The 17932-nt window shown below is 33.6% G+C and overlaps 1 protein-coding gene across 1 annotated transcript in view; it reads left to right on the forward strand.

Annotated features, from left to right (window-relative positions):
• LOC115455613 (neuroligin-4, Y-linked) overlaps positions 1–13682 on the forward strand; it is an 82862-nt gene extending 69180 nt beyond the window's left edge. The window contains 3 exon segments of the mRNA XM_030184245.2: positions 4485–4636; positions 8884–9002; positions 12551–13682. Of these exon segments, the coding sequence (XP_030040105.2) occupies positions 4485–4636; positions 8884–9002; positions 12551–13536 (1257 nt within the window). The 3' untranslated portion in view covers positions 13537–13682.
• The last annotated feature ends 4250 nt before the right edge of the window (positions 13683–17932 follow it).

Below are 17932 nucleotides of genomic sequence, written 5' to 3' on the forward strand. Positions count from 1 at the left end.
AAAGGTACATAAGTTTTATTAGTCCAAGGAATAACCCCGCAACGTCACAAGTAGCTATCGGGACCGGTGCAAGCGCACCCCGCGCGGGGTTGCATCGTCAGTTGTATCTATGTTTTATGGAAAGACCGGCGTTACGCACGTTCACGTTGAAATTCTCATTTCGTAACTTTATATATATATAAATAACATAAATATCTTATTAAAATAAAAAGCACGAGATCTAAACGCATGATTAACTTTTTAATAAAGTCACCAAGTGAAAATTATAATGCTTTAGCAGGTAACGCAAAAATAAATAACGCAGAATTAGATATTCCAGGTAAGTAAATATATGTTTCTCTAAGCACATTGATAGTTATATAGCATCTACTTATTCTGATGTGGTTATTTATAATATTTTTTAATCGCCTGTGTTTGTATAGCTAAATAGTCAAAATAAGAGGTCCCATAATCACATAGAACTTTGTTCTACGGAAAATAGACTTTTTATATAGAAATATATCTTAAATAAAAAAATAAAATCATTTCGTTTGTATAATAATAATTGAGATATTTTAATACGTCATAAAATTTATGATTTTTATTAATGTACTTCTTTATTCATCGGAAATTGCATAAAAAATATCAGCTCTACTTATAGAAACAACTTTGTTTGATGGATATCATGTGGTCTATATGGAAATATTTAGCTTTATTCTTGGGACGATATAGTTAGATACACCCTTTTTCAAGTAAATTTTACGGAAAAATAAAAAAATATATATATATTTTGTGTTAATAATTAACGTTCTTGTTAAAAATATTATTTTATTGTAGTGCGTCACTGAAAGCAGACTACAACTATACCCACATGGTTATAATATCAAAAGGCTTAAAAGGAGAATCACCAGCATTGTCATTCTTTGTCAGATCAATCAGCGGGCAGTTGTTTGGTCTCTTACTTACATTTATTTATGTTTCAGGAGGTAGCGTAGACAATTTTCAAGATTTTATGTCATTGCCCTACCAGAAGGGGCTGAAAATATTTAACGAGCCATGCCTAAGGTTTGGACAGATGTTTCGGCCCAGCTGAAGCATGTGTACCGAGTCCAGAGAATCAATTGCAATCAATTGTCCGATAAAATTAAGCTCGTAGGTTAAAAGATCTCGACAAACGTGACGCTACTCAATCTAATGGTTTAATTTCAATCGCTGTTATTGATTTCCAAAAAGTATTATCATGTCCACATGGCCAGGTCAGCGTATTTCATTATAAATAAACTGTTTTGTTTTAACTTCACAATTTTTGACATGGGGAGAAAAAAGGCTTTTTGTTACATATGGGACGAAACAAAGGCTAAGAGAGGTGCAAATGAAGTAGGTCGTTGTTTGCTCGAATTCATAGAGCAAAATGTTATAGTAGGTGTTAACGAATATCGGTTTTGGTCGGACAATTGCGGTGGGCAAAACACAAACCGTTTTGTGTTCTTTCTATATATCTACTGTGCCAAAAAAAATTACGTGTCTATAAAACATAGATTTCTTGAAAAGGCCACACGTAGAGCGAAGGAGACAGCGGTATATATGCATGCCTTGATAGAACGAGAAGCTGAAAAAAAAGCTATTTACATTTTTGACGAATGGCGTCAGCTTATTCAATAGGCTAAATGTAGAGGAGATCCTTATAAAGTCCTAAACATGACATCAAATTATTTCATTGACCTGAAAATATCAGAGCTTAATAAGTTATTGTATGAATAATATGAACATAGCGAAATTGAAAAACTATTTCGCTATACTCAAAAACTTACGGCGTAATGCCGTTTCTTCCTAACCAACTTTAGAGATAGCGTATAAAAAGCAAAATAAATTATCTAAAGACGAATATAAAGATCTCATTAGTTTAGTTGATGGGTGAATTATACCTTCCCAATACGAAGACTGCTTCAGATCGCAGCCTCATATGACAATTAATGACAGTATTAATTAAAGAGAATTATGTAATAATGATAACATTTTGAGCGGTAGTGAATATGAGTAATTTATTTTTATTATTTAATTTTTTAACTAGAGTACATTTAATTTTTTTTTGTATTTTCTTGTTCTTATTGGTTCTTAAACATTGATCGAATGAAAACTTCAATATGTTGATGAATATGATCTATATATATAAAAATGAATCCCTATTTCCCTTGGTCACGCCATCAGGCGTGAACGGCTCGACAGATTTCACAAATATTTTTTTTTGATGTGTTTGTTATTGTCAGGAGAAGGATCTTAGGAAAAAAATTAAGGAAGTTGAGCGGAACGTAAGAAAATTTAGGAAAAGTTGATTTCAGCGATTGACAGAATGTCTCGCGGATCATTTAGTATTATTATAGTTATTTAGTATAGTGTAATACTTTTTCTATGTTGAGATAATGATTGCGTTGTTGAAATTATATTAATACACTTAACTTGAGAAGTATGTGAAAACACGATTTAGCTATGGCCTATAATAGTTTAAGTATACAAAGCTTATGCACCAATAAAGTGGTTTATGTTTTTATAATTTTATTATGTTTTACGTGACTATCGATAAGGAGTATAACTATTGTGTTATTATGTCAACGGACTTTTGAAAGTACCATAATAATTTGTCAAAACTTCACTTGTTCTTTGTTTTTTTTTTCAAAACGAGGAGTTATTTAAGTACCAATATATAAATATGAAGTTGTTTATTTTTTTATAAATTTGTGTACTTTGAAAAACACCTTTTATTCGATAAATGCTTAACCTTTTGTCACATAAAACTGTAAAATGTTAGCTAAGCAATCAGTATCTACACAGAACAAAGTTATATGTTTCCATGTTACTATCGCTTCTCCCAAAAATAAGGCTACAGATGTTTATACGACCTAGACACTTCCGTAAAAAATAGTTACTCATGCACATAGAACCTCCTAAAATCCAAAATACAGGTTTAAAATTTAATGTTTTGCTGAAAATCAATGCAAAATAATGTTTTACAAGTTTGGTAAAAGAACCAATTTCCTAGTACCCATAAGAAAAATATTATATCAAAAAATGTTGATGACAAACTTTAAATCGCTCTCCTGTAAAGTTGAGTTTTTGCAGAAGTAACTTTATTCTTCGGATAGGTCGATATAATTCTTAGTTTTTTTATATTCTATGACAAATAAATAAAAAATGCATCAGCAGTGGATAATGAAATCTATTTGAATATTCAATAGAGTTTTATATTAATTTTGATTTCCGATGAATATTCGAATAGTTGTTCGATTAAATGTGTTAATGAATCCATCGAATATTGTCACATTGTGGTGTACGTATTTAATGTGGCGTACGTTAACGTATTAGGATAAAACAGAAAATATTCGTCAAAACAGGGTAAAAATTGTTTGGTAAATAAGAAAATGTATGTTTCAAATATTGGTAGCATACATGGGCGCGTAATAGGAATATGTAGCTATCTCTTTCGCACGCCCGCATTGTAATGGCGGTGAGCTCATTGTGAGTTTACACATCCTTTATCATTTTTTTACGTAAACTTCTTTCATTTGAGCGCTTTATACTTACCTCTATTTGAGATTGTGTTTTGTTTGTATTCACAGAGATATTTAATTACCTGCGACATCAGGTTTTGTTGACTTTGATATTTGCTCATTACACAAGCTTTCAGCATCCAATTATGTTGCAAAATAATATGCATCGCTTGAGAAACTCCATCTGCGTTCCACTTTTTCTGTGACTTAAAAGTAATGTTCTTGAAATTTTATTGTAATACTCGACATTATTGGTTATTTTATATATGCATTAATAACTAAAATATATGTACCTAAAATATCTGTGGCGAATGGTCCATATTAACCTATTCCTGTCGGCTTCTCTTTATGTAGAATTTATATAATTTATATAGAATAATCTAATACTAATTATCATTAAACAATTTGCAGATCATATTCATGCATATTAGTACCTATATGTTGTGTCGGGTTCCCATTCGCCACATAAAGTATTATCTCTAATTAGTCAGTCAGTATACTTAATTTTTTGATAAAAATATAAGAAACACAAAAATATACGTATCGAATAAGAAATTTACTCCTTTTTAAAGAAGATAAGAATCGTTCAACTAACTCATAAAGTCAAATTCTTTCATCTTATGGTCAATGTTTTCTTCTATGGATGCTGTAGAAAAAATTTGCCTTAGTTTTCACGGTTTGTAAATTGGGTGACGCCATGCACTACTAGGCCTTGGAAAATTATTAAAAATCTCAAACATATTGTTGCCCAGGACACTATCGAACATTCGTATGTAGTCAGATAATATCTTTCTTAATATGTATACCAGCCCTGTATTATATGCAGTTCACTGATGAGCACAAGCCTTCCTTACTATTATGGGGGCTTAGGCCTTAGTCCACGCAAACTTAGTGACTGTTGGCAGACTTCATATACCTTCGAAATTCTTACCATTATTTACTGATATATATTTCTTTTAGAGAACAGGCGCTGTACATGGAGAGGAACTACCTTACATCTTCGGAGCTCCTTTGGTTGATGGATTTGCCCACTTTCCCCAAAATTACACCAAATCAGAGGTGGCGTTGTCAGAATCAATCATGATGTTCATCTCTAGCTTTGCCAGGACGGGGTAAGATTATTTTGTAGTTGAATTGATCCTAAAGATGGTGATATGCATTGTGATAAAATCAGATTTGAATGTAAATATAGCAATTATGTGATATAGAGGTGAAATAATGTATTTTGTCCTTTGTAAAGCACGTGCCGTCAAATAAAGTTCATTTAAAAGACAGCCGTTCGTCCCATTTAATTGTTTAAAAAATATAAGCACATTAATTAGCCGTAACAGTAAACGTGGAAAATTTTCTTAAATCGTTCCGAAAGTTGCACAATTAAGGTCCAAAAAACTTCGAACAAAGCGATCGTAATTGTTTTCATGACATGAACTTCCTTTTAATGACAAATTCAAAACTCTAACACTCAAATCTTGTTTAAAGTTTCATGTATTTACTCCGTGAGCTTTATTGCTAGCGTAATAAAGATCAATTTCGATTGCGCCGTAAATATGGGATGTCTTAGCCGTCCCTTAGATCGTTTTGTTCTTAAAAGCCCAATAAACCTTTATTATAAGTACATTTACAGCACTTTTATATGCGCTATTAGCCTTTTCTACTTACTTTTTATAAACTTGAGTGCCTCTTTGATATTATCATTTTAAGAAATTAAGGTCACTTACCTATCCATACTATAATATAAAGCTGAAGAGTTTTGTTTGAACGGGTTTATCTCAGGAACTACTGGTTCTTATTGAAAAAATATTTTAGTGTTGCATAGCACATTTATCGCGGAAGGCTAAAGGCTATATAACATCTCGCTATGACCAACAGAAGCGGGTTATCAACGAAAAATATTGAAAAAACGGGAAAATCAATTCCTTTTGAGAGTTTTCGTTACATGTGCTAAGGAAACAGTTAAATATACACAATAATCATGTATGACGGAATTGTTCCTCTTAAAGAATCTTATATTTTTATTATAAAACAAAATCCCTCGGCGCATCTGTCTGCCTGTCTGAACGTTATTGCGTTCACTCAAAACTAACCAACGGATTTCTATGAAATTTGGTACGGAGATATTTCGAGACCCTGTGATGGATATAGGCTAATTTGTATACTGGGAAAATATATATAGGGACTTTTATTGTGGAAAAAACTTTCACACGGACGAAGCCGCGAGTAATTATAAATAAACGGACTAAATAAGAAAGTAAAGTAGTTTGTCCAAGCAAAATTATTTAGCGTCTTATGTTAATAAACATAGGGTTCAAATTTCATTGGCACAATTTCTTTCAGAAATCAACCGAAAAACTTCTGATTCAGCTTCCCTCGGCAAGTGTTTCCTAAACAATTGCCCCAATGATTGCTCAAAATAAGTTTGTAAGGGATCCAGGGTTTGATTCCCAAGCGGGCCGTCGGGCAATGAACATCGACCTCATATATTTACATTCGAGAGTTGCCCCTACTCAGAATAAATAATAACATACACAAAATATTGCCCTCCAGGGACATGACCCTCGAACCTCTTGTATTGTAACATGTTAATTATCCGATGGAAATATAGGGCTATCTCACAGATTGTACGTACATGTCAAGTATTTGGTTTATGTTCAATTAGGTCAACTGGTTTAGAAATACCACAATATTTTTTTTAGCTTTGTCAGTGCAATTATTGCTAATTACTTTCTTAAAGTATTAGTTTGCTAGAAATTAATTCATAAACCACTGAATGATTTTGTATAAAATTTCGACCGTACATATGCCAAAAGGACATTGTCGAAAACGGCCCCAGAACCAACAAAGGTGTGACTAGCAACATAATTATTAATGTATTTTTTTATATTATTTGCAAATATGTGTATAAAACGGACAAGCTGCTACATCCAAAATGAATATAATATAAAAGTATTGTAACGACTTAAAGTCAAAGTCGCCGACATGTTTACAACTAATTGTGTATAGAGATGTACCGGTTTGACAAAACGATAAATCTAATTACCGATAATGAATTATTGAAACATTTTAATATATTCGATTTGTGAGGCGATATGTTCTTTAATTATTATAATAATAATATTTAATCGAGCAGTGGATGCGTCTCAAATAAATAAGTAGTTAGTTTTAGGACTAAATTGATTATAGATCAAGTCGTCTATGAAAAAGTTTTTTTTTTAGTTTTTAATTCATATTGATTTACTTTGTTTATTTAGATTCTATATTAGCGACTCGCCCTGGTTTGGTACAGATAGCAGAGCATAATATATTATGCGAACATTTATTTTTCTGTCGTACAAAATATTTATGATTTATACATATAAAAAGTAGCGTTCTTCTCTCTCCCTCCATCCGGGGGGCCTCAAACTCTCTCCATATTAAATTACTATCGGATCCGCCCGTGTGAAAGATTTTCCGGGATAAGGGTCCCGCTAAATATTTTTCCGATTAAAAATAACCCTATGTTGAATAAAATCGATTTTTGTATAAATGATCGATATAATCGATTCAGAATCTAGTCGAGTAGTATCCTTAATACTTACTTCATTTTTCAATTCAATTTAATGTCACTCACACTTCACTCATCAGAGACAAATAAACTAGACTCTCACTTTCCATATAATATATTATATTTCTCTGACTCTCACTATATCCTTGACGATTCGGCTATTATAAAGACTCTGTGCGATTAATTACGATATCGACATGCACTGGCTGTGATTTCTGGACTTTGTGAACTGATGTAACAATTTACCTGGCATTGATAACGGATACGAAATGGAAATTGCTTTTTGCATTAATTGTGGCTCTGCTGGCGGATCCATGGTGTTGGAGAACGAGCAGATTCGCCATTGTATACAACAATGGACAGCGCTTTGTTTGGTAAGCACATTTTTCTTTAATCGTACAAGTTTAACTGCCGCCAAACTTCTAGTTCGCTCCTCAGTTCCTGTTCTTGGTAACTGCGTGGAGACAGCGAACAGAGTCTGTATACTACCTACTACACACTTTAGCATGTGGCTGTGGCAACTTAAGAGCAAACTAGCAAGTATATTGTTGATTAAAAAAATGTGTGTCATATGCTTGAAGGTTTTTTACATTTAATTCAGCTGGAAGATTTGAATACATAAATCTGCTTTCCGTGTGACACAATATTAATATATTGCCATTCTAATTTGAGCATAATGTGTTTGTTTGTTTTTTTTTTTCAGGTTGTAGTCCTTGATCTTATATGTACAGCATGTTGGACCACGGCCCAAGAGCCTATACATACTTCAGATGTAACAATGTTAGTAGAAGCTGCGTGCTCTGTAATAGAATGTTGGAACTCCGGACTCGGTGATTGTGATTGGCAAAACTGAATTGATAAATAATACCATAACAACAACCCTGCACAATACTCAGATAATATTTTATAAAACAATGTATGTGATGAGGAAATAAATAATATGTACTAAAAATATTTTTTTATTTGTTTAATTTAATCCTACATGCCCTAAGAGTCTACCAAAAGTGTGTAAAATATGCCATGTTTCTGATGAAGCGTGAATGCTCAACAGTGCGCCTCTGTCTGTCTCCTCGGGGAATACGTATGACGTACGTATATATAGAAAATACATAAAATCTGAAGGGTACTCTTAGAGGATGTAAATACTATAACTACATAATTAGGTACCTTTTACTTATAAAAAAATATATGAATCAAGTCTTAAAATAGCCTGATTTAAGTAAAAAATAATCAGATACCTACATGGTGATGAATCTTTAGGGCTTATATATATTATATAGGTACTTATATCAATAAAAAGCATATTTAAAGCGTAAATGATAGGACTATAAATCTACCTTAAACATTGAAAAGCTTTCAATGTTTACTATCAATTATAACCTCAAAATCTCATCGTTTTTTCGGATTGATGCGGTATCCCAGCTTGTCCGTTTTATAAATAATATGTCACGAGAATTTATTAAAGATTCTAAATATTACAAAAAAATTTCCATTGCTGTTGGTTCCAGGGCGAATTATGTATGGGCACAGAACAATGTCCTTTAAGATAATGATTTTTTACTTTTATGAGTAAGAAGATTCATGCAAGGGTTCCTATTCGAATAAAATTTCCGAAAATCATTTTGCATACTTCCCGAAGTTTTTTTTTTTTGCTCAAAGCGTTAGCGACCCTAACCTAACCACAACCGCAACGATAATTTCTACCAAAATCACAATAGCCTGCCCCACACATGTTTCACATTAACCTCTCAATGAATTCCGATAATCTATTATAATATTATCTTGGCCTTCCTCATTAATAGTTATTTATTGTTACAGGGATCCGAACGATAGTGGCCGGCAGGAGGCCCTTCTCCCGGCCTCGAGGGAACGGAACAAATTCCGAGGCATTAATTGGGAGGTATACGACTCCACTCATCAGAAGTATTTGGAAATAGGTTAGTATTTGCCGCATGAAATTGAGTCTTAAAGTTTCTTTCTTAGGTTTTGATTTACGTTACCAAGTAAATTAAGGAAAATAATTATAGATTATTTATAAGTCGTTAGAATCAAACTTAACATCATGTCCCTGATTGTGGACCATATTTTAAATTAAAAAAGGTTCCTATTAAATTGTTATGTAAAATCATGCCATTCTTTCTATCAAATGATAAAATGAGTACCACGCCCAATAAGAAGCTTCATATGAACCCATATATTATAGTAACTCATCGCTTATAATTTAATTACTGATATGACAATGTACTGCGCTCCCCTGAGATGTTAGGTTAAATGTGAAGGAATTACATCGGCTTCCTACTTTATCACTATAGTGTCACATCTGCAATTCCGTATTATTGCATCAGAGTGACTACGATCGTATTAAGCTGGTCGTAGGATATGTGCATCCGCCCGAATAGCGACCACCGTACTCAAAGTGTCTAACCCGCAATAGTAGCCCACGTAAGTGTGTCGCGTTTTGGAATCAGCTGTATATATTCGGTTTCAACAGGCCGGTATAATTATGTCGACTGCTGAGGGGTAATCATGTCTCGTCAATGACATTCTATTGGACCCCACTTCATATACCATCAGGTGCAGTGCTGTGACTTAGCCATAACCGTATTAAGAAAAAAAAGGCCTTTAGAGATTATCATAAATTATTGAAAGTAAAGTAAACTAAGATATCTTGATCTCATCAGTTTTGAAACAAAAATACCGCACAAAAAACGGGCTACTGTTTTGGGAACTATGCGAGACCAAACAAATACATAGATACAGTTTTACCTACTTATAACACCCCTTTTTTGTGTCAAAAGCTAAAAACCTACTAGATTCGTTTGCTATTAATTGTGTCGACTGGTAAGGGATAACATTTCGCGCTTGTAAACTTTCTATCTGGACGTCATTCAACGCACCATAAGATCTATTAGATCCAGATCCATATCGTGCCAGTATTAAAAAAATAACATACGTCGTAACTATGCCTTAGGTATTTACACTTAAAAAATTGACAATAGGCAGCGGCTTGTCTTTGTCCCTGACATCGCCGAGTCCATGAGCAGAGGTGGCTGCTGACCATCAGACGGCCGCTAGAATTTGCCATTATGGCAAAAAATAAAACTTAAAAATATCAAAAATAATCACACTTCTTTGTCTAAAAACAATTTACTACACCAACAAATGATTAACGAACCGTATGGATGTTCCAACAGATGATTAATGATGCTTAGGGTTCTCTTGTTTAGAAGTGCTTGTCAGGAGATATAGTTAACGATACTCTCAGAACATTTTTTATTATACTGGACAAATGAAAAGAGTTGATTGCTGGTTTTGTTGCTTGGTTGGACAGTTTAATTTATAAAGATCGTAAATCTGCTTTATTTTGGCTTAATATAGTCACTCCAAGCTGAGGAGTGGGAGTGGCGTTTAGAATCCTTTTTTATTCAGGGTTCAAGCGGTGTCTTTTGTGATGACTGCTGACAAATAGACGCTTTAATGTTCGGCCCTTTTTGCTCAAATCCCTCCTTTATGCCCGAATTCCAACAGTAAGTGTGTTTAATTATGAGAAACTAGATGGTGCTGGCGACCAATGTCATCTATTTAAAAAAAAAGTTACTATAGGCACAAATTAACAGGATAAAAATAGATATGTAAATCTACGACATGGTCTCTCCATGTGCAAAATTCTATCCAAATGCTGCTTCTGAATTTAATTCAAACAAACATCCAATCATTTTCACTAAGTTACGCGTTTATAATATTACTAAAATTTAGTAAAGTGTGTACCAAAAAGTAGGTTATACGCATAGTAAAAAAATATATTATTTTTAGCATTGAAAATCGACATGAGTAACAATGCATAATTTTCACCATAAAAGGGATAATATTTCTCTTTAGTAAACTTTCTATCTGAACTCCATTCCACGAACCGTCAGATGCAGTGGCATAACTTGCCCGTGTCCGTATTTAAAAAAATCGCTGTAACTATGACATAAGCATAACAAAAGCTAATAAATTTAATTAGCATATACATACATACATAACATCACGCATTTATCCCCGAAGGGGTATGCAGAGGCGCAACTAGGGCACTCACTTTTCGCCAAGTATGTTCCGTCCCATGATGTGATAGGGGGCGAGCCTATCGCCATATCGGGCACAAATTCCAGACTCCGGGCTGATACTGAGCAGAAAAACCCAAATATCACTTTGCCCGACCCGGTATTCGAACCCAGGACCTCAGAGCACTATTGTACCGGACTAATTAGCATATAGTACCTATATATCGAGGCTTCGTTCAGGTGTAGCTGACGCGCAATTAGTAATGCACAACAACGAGCAGATGTTGGTGCACTGCACAACGTAATATACAGCTGACTGTAGACACAGAAGTAGCTGAACAAATTTAAAACATCGAAACGCTTCTATACTTTAACTTCAATCAATGTATTCTTTTTCTTTATCCAAAATAAAGTAAACCCTTTGTAGTTTATGTTAGTGAAGAAAAACGATTGTTGATAAGGACACAAAAGATTAAATGCCATTTGAAATTTTGGGTTTGTTCAATTATATTTGTAGCTGACTGTACCTGTAATATCTAATTCTGTAAACGAGTAACATAACGTTGGTAATTACATGTTGCGCGTTAATTAGACCTATTTTTTTTCATATATAAATGCAAAATTTTGTTAATATTTAGAAATTACGCTTGTTAGAAATAAATTATGAATCCGCTGAACAGATCTGGATGATATTGGACAAATAAACCAAGTCAATAACACTTTACTACTATTTTTCCAAGAAGTATAGAATCGTTTTTATTCTGCGCAAGGAGTCTCGAGCAACGTCTAGGGATAAAAAAATCACATTTCATGTACTAAAATAACGTATTCCCACCTAAAAGACCGGCAATGTATATCTCTGCCTCCGTATATTGCAGATGTTCATAGGCAGTGGTGATAGCTTACCATTAAGTGAACCGTATTCTCGTTTGCCCCCTATAATATAAAAAAACTAATATTATTAGAACACGTATATTATTATACTATCCGAATTTCGATATCAGAGTACGTTAGTAATAAATAACATGTTACTATGTATGAACATATAAGTTAAGGCGAAGTATATTCCTTAACGACTGAGTCTTGCCCGAAGCTTACATTGCTTCTCATAATAAATGTACAGATAAGAGCGACGTCTGTCTTCATAGTCTACAAAAAGGGAATGCTAATTTGCCCACTGCTATGCGGGCTTTGATCGCAAAAGACTTTTCTAGTTAAGAAATGCGGGGTCTCTGCAAAAAATCTTATTTTTGTACTCTCTCAGGGATTCTAGGTTTTTTAATTTTAAGGTTATATTGGAATAAATGCAAGGCTTAAATTTGATGTATAGAACTCGTTTAACATACATTATAGTCGTTAAGAACATAATAAACACCAGTGCCATACAGTCATCACTGATTTTAAACTAAAAACAATAACTGAAAGTTACACTTTGTTCACAGGTATGAAGTCTCGTCTCAAGAACCATTACCGAGCTCATCAGTTATCAGTCTGGCTACGCCTGGTGCCTGAGCTTCACCGAGCTGGCATGGAAGACGTTGCTGCAAGACACAACCTCTTTAGAAACCACAACGAACAAGATCTGTATGAAGGCATCGTAAGACCAGATCCATTATCCAGGAATATCAATGACAATGACCAAATCCGAAGAACAAATGGTTCAAGTTACTCAGAGACAGCGCTGACGACAGTGGATAGTATTCTAGCGACTTGTGCGACAGTGATGCCTAGTGGAAGAGACTTACAACTTTTAAACAATTCAGATAACAGCTACGCGAATTTGGAAGCAGCTGGTTACGCGGCTTATTCCACTGCATTGAGCGTTACCATAGCAATTGGTTGCTCTCTGCTTATTTTAAATGTATTGATATTTGCTGGCGTATACTATCAAAGAGATAAATCAAGATCTCGAGGAAAGAATAGATTTAATGAAAAGCATTTCGAAACAATATCAGGCAAGCCTTCTCACTACCATATGGACCCAACTCACGCACCCAGTTTGGTGGTCGACGTGGAAAGACAAAGTAGGAAGAAACACATGATAAACACGGATGCCCATTTAGCCAATTTGAATTTCAAAGGCCCTTTAGACGTGCCGAAATCTCCTCCGAGTCCAACGTTAAGTATGGACAACATGATGCTTCCTAGTAAACTGGGCAGTAGGAGTAACAGTTTTCGGATTCCAAATGTGAGCTACCCACAAGTAGCAAACTATGCAACGATGCCCAAGAACGTAGCGCATTTTAACAATTCACCTCCACTGCAAGAGTTGAGGCAGCAAAAATTCCAGCCACCGAATGGCTCGACGGCGCAAAATTCGCCGGGCAGGGACGACGGTAGAAGCGCTCCCCATGCAACGTTACGTCGGGGAAAAACCACCCTTCACTCAAATCTGCCGCAAGCCGCAATTGATGAAATGAGAGTGTGACAGATAATTTACTATTGAACATTACAGGAATAATTTGGATGTATGAGTGTAAATATATTGTATGAAGTTCTTTTTTAGAGCGAGAAAATGTTAACGATTTTCAAAAACTGGATATATGATTATCGAATAAAACATCATCTATGAAATTTGTTTCACTTTAAATACCTAGCGTTTGACTTTATGTTTCTTTTCGTTTTTATTTTTTCATTCTCTATGTTTCAAGCCATTTAATCTGGCTATAAATTTCTATAGATCTTTATGTTGTTCATTAATCACTGATTTTAGGAATGTTACACAACCATTAGCATCAACTTCAAATTGTGGTTTGTAAATAATTATCCAAATAATTTTTGTTATTTTACATTCCATTGCTAAAATATTTTAGATAAATGTTAAAAAAATATAAATGAGAAACCAAACAGATAATATAAATATTTGATTTGGAAATAAAAATATAAACTGAAATCATACATCCAAAGGATGCTAAATTCACAGATCCTTGATAATTTCAAAGGCTATCGAACTTTATAAATCATTCTTCGACTTTAAGAAAAAATATTTTTATTACATTAACGGTGAATTCTGATGGCCTAGTTAAAAAGTTTTTCTTGCTTAAGAGCGGTTACATTATTTGAAAATTATTTAAGTTATTGTTATTAGTAGATGGTTACTTTATTAGGGTATAAATCATTTTTAAATTTCTTATAAATATTTTGACTTGAGAATTAGGAGTTAATCACCGCAAATAATGTCAAAGTAATCTACATAACACAAAATAGAAATCCATAAATTTTACCAAGCAGAGAGTTGTAAAGTAAATATTTAAAGAACAAATTAATTTACAATCTAAAAATTTTTTTTTTTATTAATGCCACATAAAAGATGAAAGTCATACTGAACATAGAGAGTACTTATCAATACTTTATTTTTATTTTGAACAAAACTACACTGAATGTTAAAGCCAAGCTGAAAGCAGCGACTTAATGCACGTTTGAAGGAATTCTTAGCTGTGAACAATAAACACGATCATAAAGGTTCTTTGTTCCGTGCCCGACGTTGGTAGCGTGTTTATACTTTTCATAGATGGAAACATAAAATATATGACTGAATGACAAGACATGCTCGACGTTAAAGTAATAAGAGCTATTTTGCAATGCCATCTAGATCATAATAACAAAGTATGGCATTAGATTAGATTAGTAAAGTCATTTGAAATTAAATTGTATGGTCGGTATTTATGACTATAAGGTCCTCCAAATTTATAATTACACATTACTATTTTGCGGAAGAAAGTAATCAGTAATAACAAAATTAAATTGAGTCTAACAAGAGGTACTACAATTCATGACACCGAAGAATTCTAAGGTTATATATAGAGCGGATATTGAGAAGACTGTCATAAAAAACCTCTGTAAAATAACAAAACACCAATGTAAAATACTTCGACTTTTTTCCATATCGTGATTTTAATGCTCATATTTGCATATTTTCGTAAAATATTTTTTTTTTTGTATAAAAAAGAGCGCTGTGACATCTTGTTACACAGACATTTCAAATATACTTATTACCCATTGGTAATACTTTTAACTTACTAACTTTTTAGCACAAATTTGGTCCTGACGTCCGGGCTATAAAGATAATGTTTCATGTCTGAATGACACTAACATAAATATAAAAGAGAGCTCCAAATGAAAGTTATATTTCAGTGATATTATCTAACATATTTTTATCAGATAACGAAGACACATGTAGCTCATTAAGGACATGACTTTCTACCTCCCAAAAAATATTGCTAGCATTGCTCAAGTTTTGTTGGCGCAGTAAATAAACACATACAATCTTAATCCTTACTGAGATAAAATGCAGATATTAAAACATTACCCTCTTACTGAGGAGGTCTGGTAATAGTCAATTTATGTCAAATGTGATAGTAAAATTTTATAGAGTACTTGACGCTCTACGATATTGAATGCTAACTCATAATATTCTATGTGGAACGGACTGCTGAGACGAATGTCCGCAGGTTTAAAACCCAAAGGCACACATCTCAGAATTTTTGAAATTCTTATTGTATTCTTTGTGAATTGTCACTTGATTCAACGGTGAACGAAAACATCGTGAAGAAACCTGCATACCTGAGAAATTTTTCATAGGAATTTTGAGGCTATGTAAATTCTACCAATCCGCAAAAAATTTACTTGCCTCTATATTCTTCAAATCCTCAAAAATAAAACAACTGACGAATTCTTATTTTTCATAAGAGAGTCGCTACGTAATCAATATAGGTATAGTACCACACCCTTCAGTAGATATACCCCCAAGCGAAATTCGTCTGAGTCACAAAACACAATATTATTAAAGGCAAGGAAATACCGCCGGCGTAGAAACATACCTTATAATTTAAACAAATATTACCTTTAAGGGTGTGTTGTGTTGGCACAGCCTAATCGTAAGGGGTGTAGTTTACCGAGTGGGCGGTTTATTAGACGGAAATTTTAACGTCTTAAGTAACAAAAACGTTTTCTTATTACCGCATAATCCTTTGTAAGAAAATGGTGAAGAATGAGTCTTAGTTTAAAGTCGTTTCTTCTTTATTATCCGGAGCTGGTAATTATAAAGTAGAACTATTAGTAATACTAAAATTACGACCAAGCTCTTTAAGTAAAGATTACAAAAATATAAAAAAAAACACATTAGACTCTATTTAATGTGTGATGTATACGGTCATACTTTCCAGTCTTACTTACGATTACCAGAATTATATTTTGCTGTCTTCCTGGATAAAGACTGGTTGAACTTGGAAAGCTTTCTGATGTCATGGTTTATCAGTAGTAAAACCTTACTGTAATCACTATCACAGCTAATAAACGAAGTATTTATAAAAAATATATGAAGCATTTATTCTTGTTGTCGCATTTAGTCCCCCACTGGGGGATATATTCAATATTCACTTATGGTAGGCATAATATAGACAAGGAACGCTGAATCGAATGGTAAACAAAGTACAAACATGTAAATCTTATTTGATAGATATAAAAAAAAAAACTTATATAAATATAAGACGTATTGATATGGCTTTACATGGAAAGTGGTAAAACCTTACCATAAAATAATTCTCATTTATCAGAAAAAAAATCTCAAGTAAATAAATATCAAACGTGGCGATACTAAATATCCAGTTCATAATCATTTCACTAATTTTAATGTCATTCATATACGAACGACCAGTATAGAAAGTGGTGTATTTACATTCTTGGAAAACGAACTGGGGAATAGTGCCAAGAAGCCAACTTCGCTTTGGCAAGTGTCCCGAAGACGAACGAAGGTGCCTAATCAGATCGGAACCGTCTATTGTGATCCTAAGATGGTGCAGTGTAAGATTTTGAAATCATGCAAGAGATGGAAGATTTGGCTGCAATATTCAGTTTGTTTCGATTTGGAATATATCGGTGTTTTTAATTGACGTAGCAGGATACACTCTACATGTAATAATTTGTTTTTTTAGCAAGTTGGTGTATATTGGTGTATTTAATTAATATAACAGGATATAATAATACATATAATAATTAGTTTTCTAGCAAGGGTTGATCACCATCTGTGTTTAAATTCAAAACCTGTGTTTGAATTATACAAGAATATATATTTTTATATATGTTTTATGCAACGGAAATGATTACGTTCGTTTTGCAGGAACTTATAGATAAAAAAATACATAGTTCTTGTTTCCAATATGCCAATAGTGTAATCTATTGTGGCATGGAAATATTTTTGGTGAAACATAGGCTCGAACTCATCGGCCTTCCTCAAAATTCTGTGCGACGCGTGAAGTTATTGAAAAAAGCGTATTTGCATATTTGCATCACAAGATATTGAGATATCATCGACTGGGCGTTAATTCTCATTAATTAGCCAGCTGTTTTTTGATATTTCGAAGCGGATATTTATGTTCATCAGAAATAATAATAATATCATAATATCAGCCCTGTATTATATACTGTCCCACTGTTGGGCATGGGCCTCCTCTACTATTGAGAGGGAATAGGCCTTAGTCCACCACGCTGCCCTAGTGCGGGTTGGTAGACTTCACACACCCTCTAAAATTCGTAATAGAGAATTTCCTGAAATAATAATATTATCTATACTATTATATAAAGCTGAAGAGTTTGTTTGTTTGTTTGTTTGTTTGTTTGTTTGTTTGAACGCGCTAATCTCAGGAACTACCGGTCCAAACTGAAAAATTCTTTTGCTTTGGATAGCCCTTTGTTCGTGGAGTGCTATAGGCTATATATCATCACGCTATACCCAATAGGAGCGGGGCAGTAATGGATAATCTCAGGAACTACCGGTCCAAACTGAAAAATTCTTTTTGCCTTGGGTAGCTCTTTGTTCGTGAAAT

Source organism: Manduca sexta, chromosome 28 (assembly GCF_014839805.1).
Source record: "Manduca sexta isolate Smith_Timp_Sample1 chromosome 28, JHU_Msex_v1.0, whole genome shotgun sequence".
Classification (NCBI taxonomy): Eukaryota; Metazoa; Arthropoda; class Insecta; order Lepidoptera; family Sphingidae; genus Manduca; species Manduca sexta.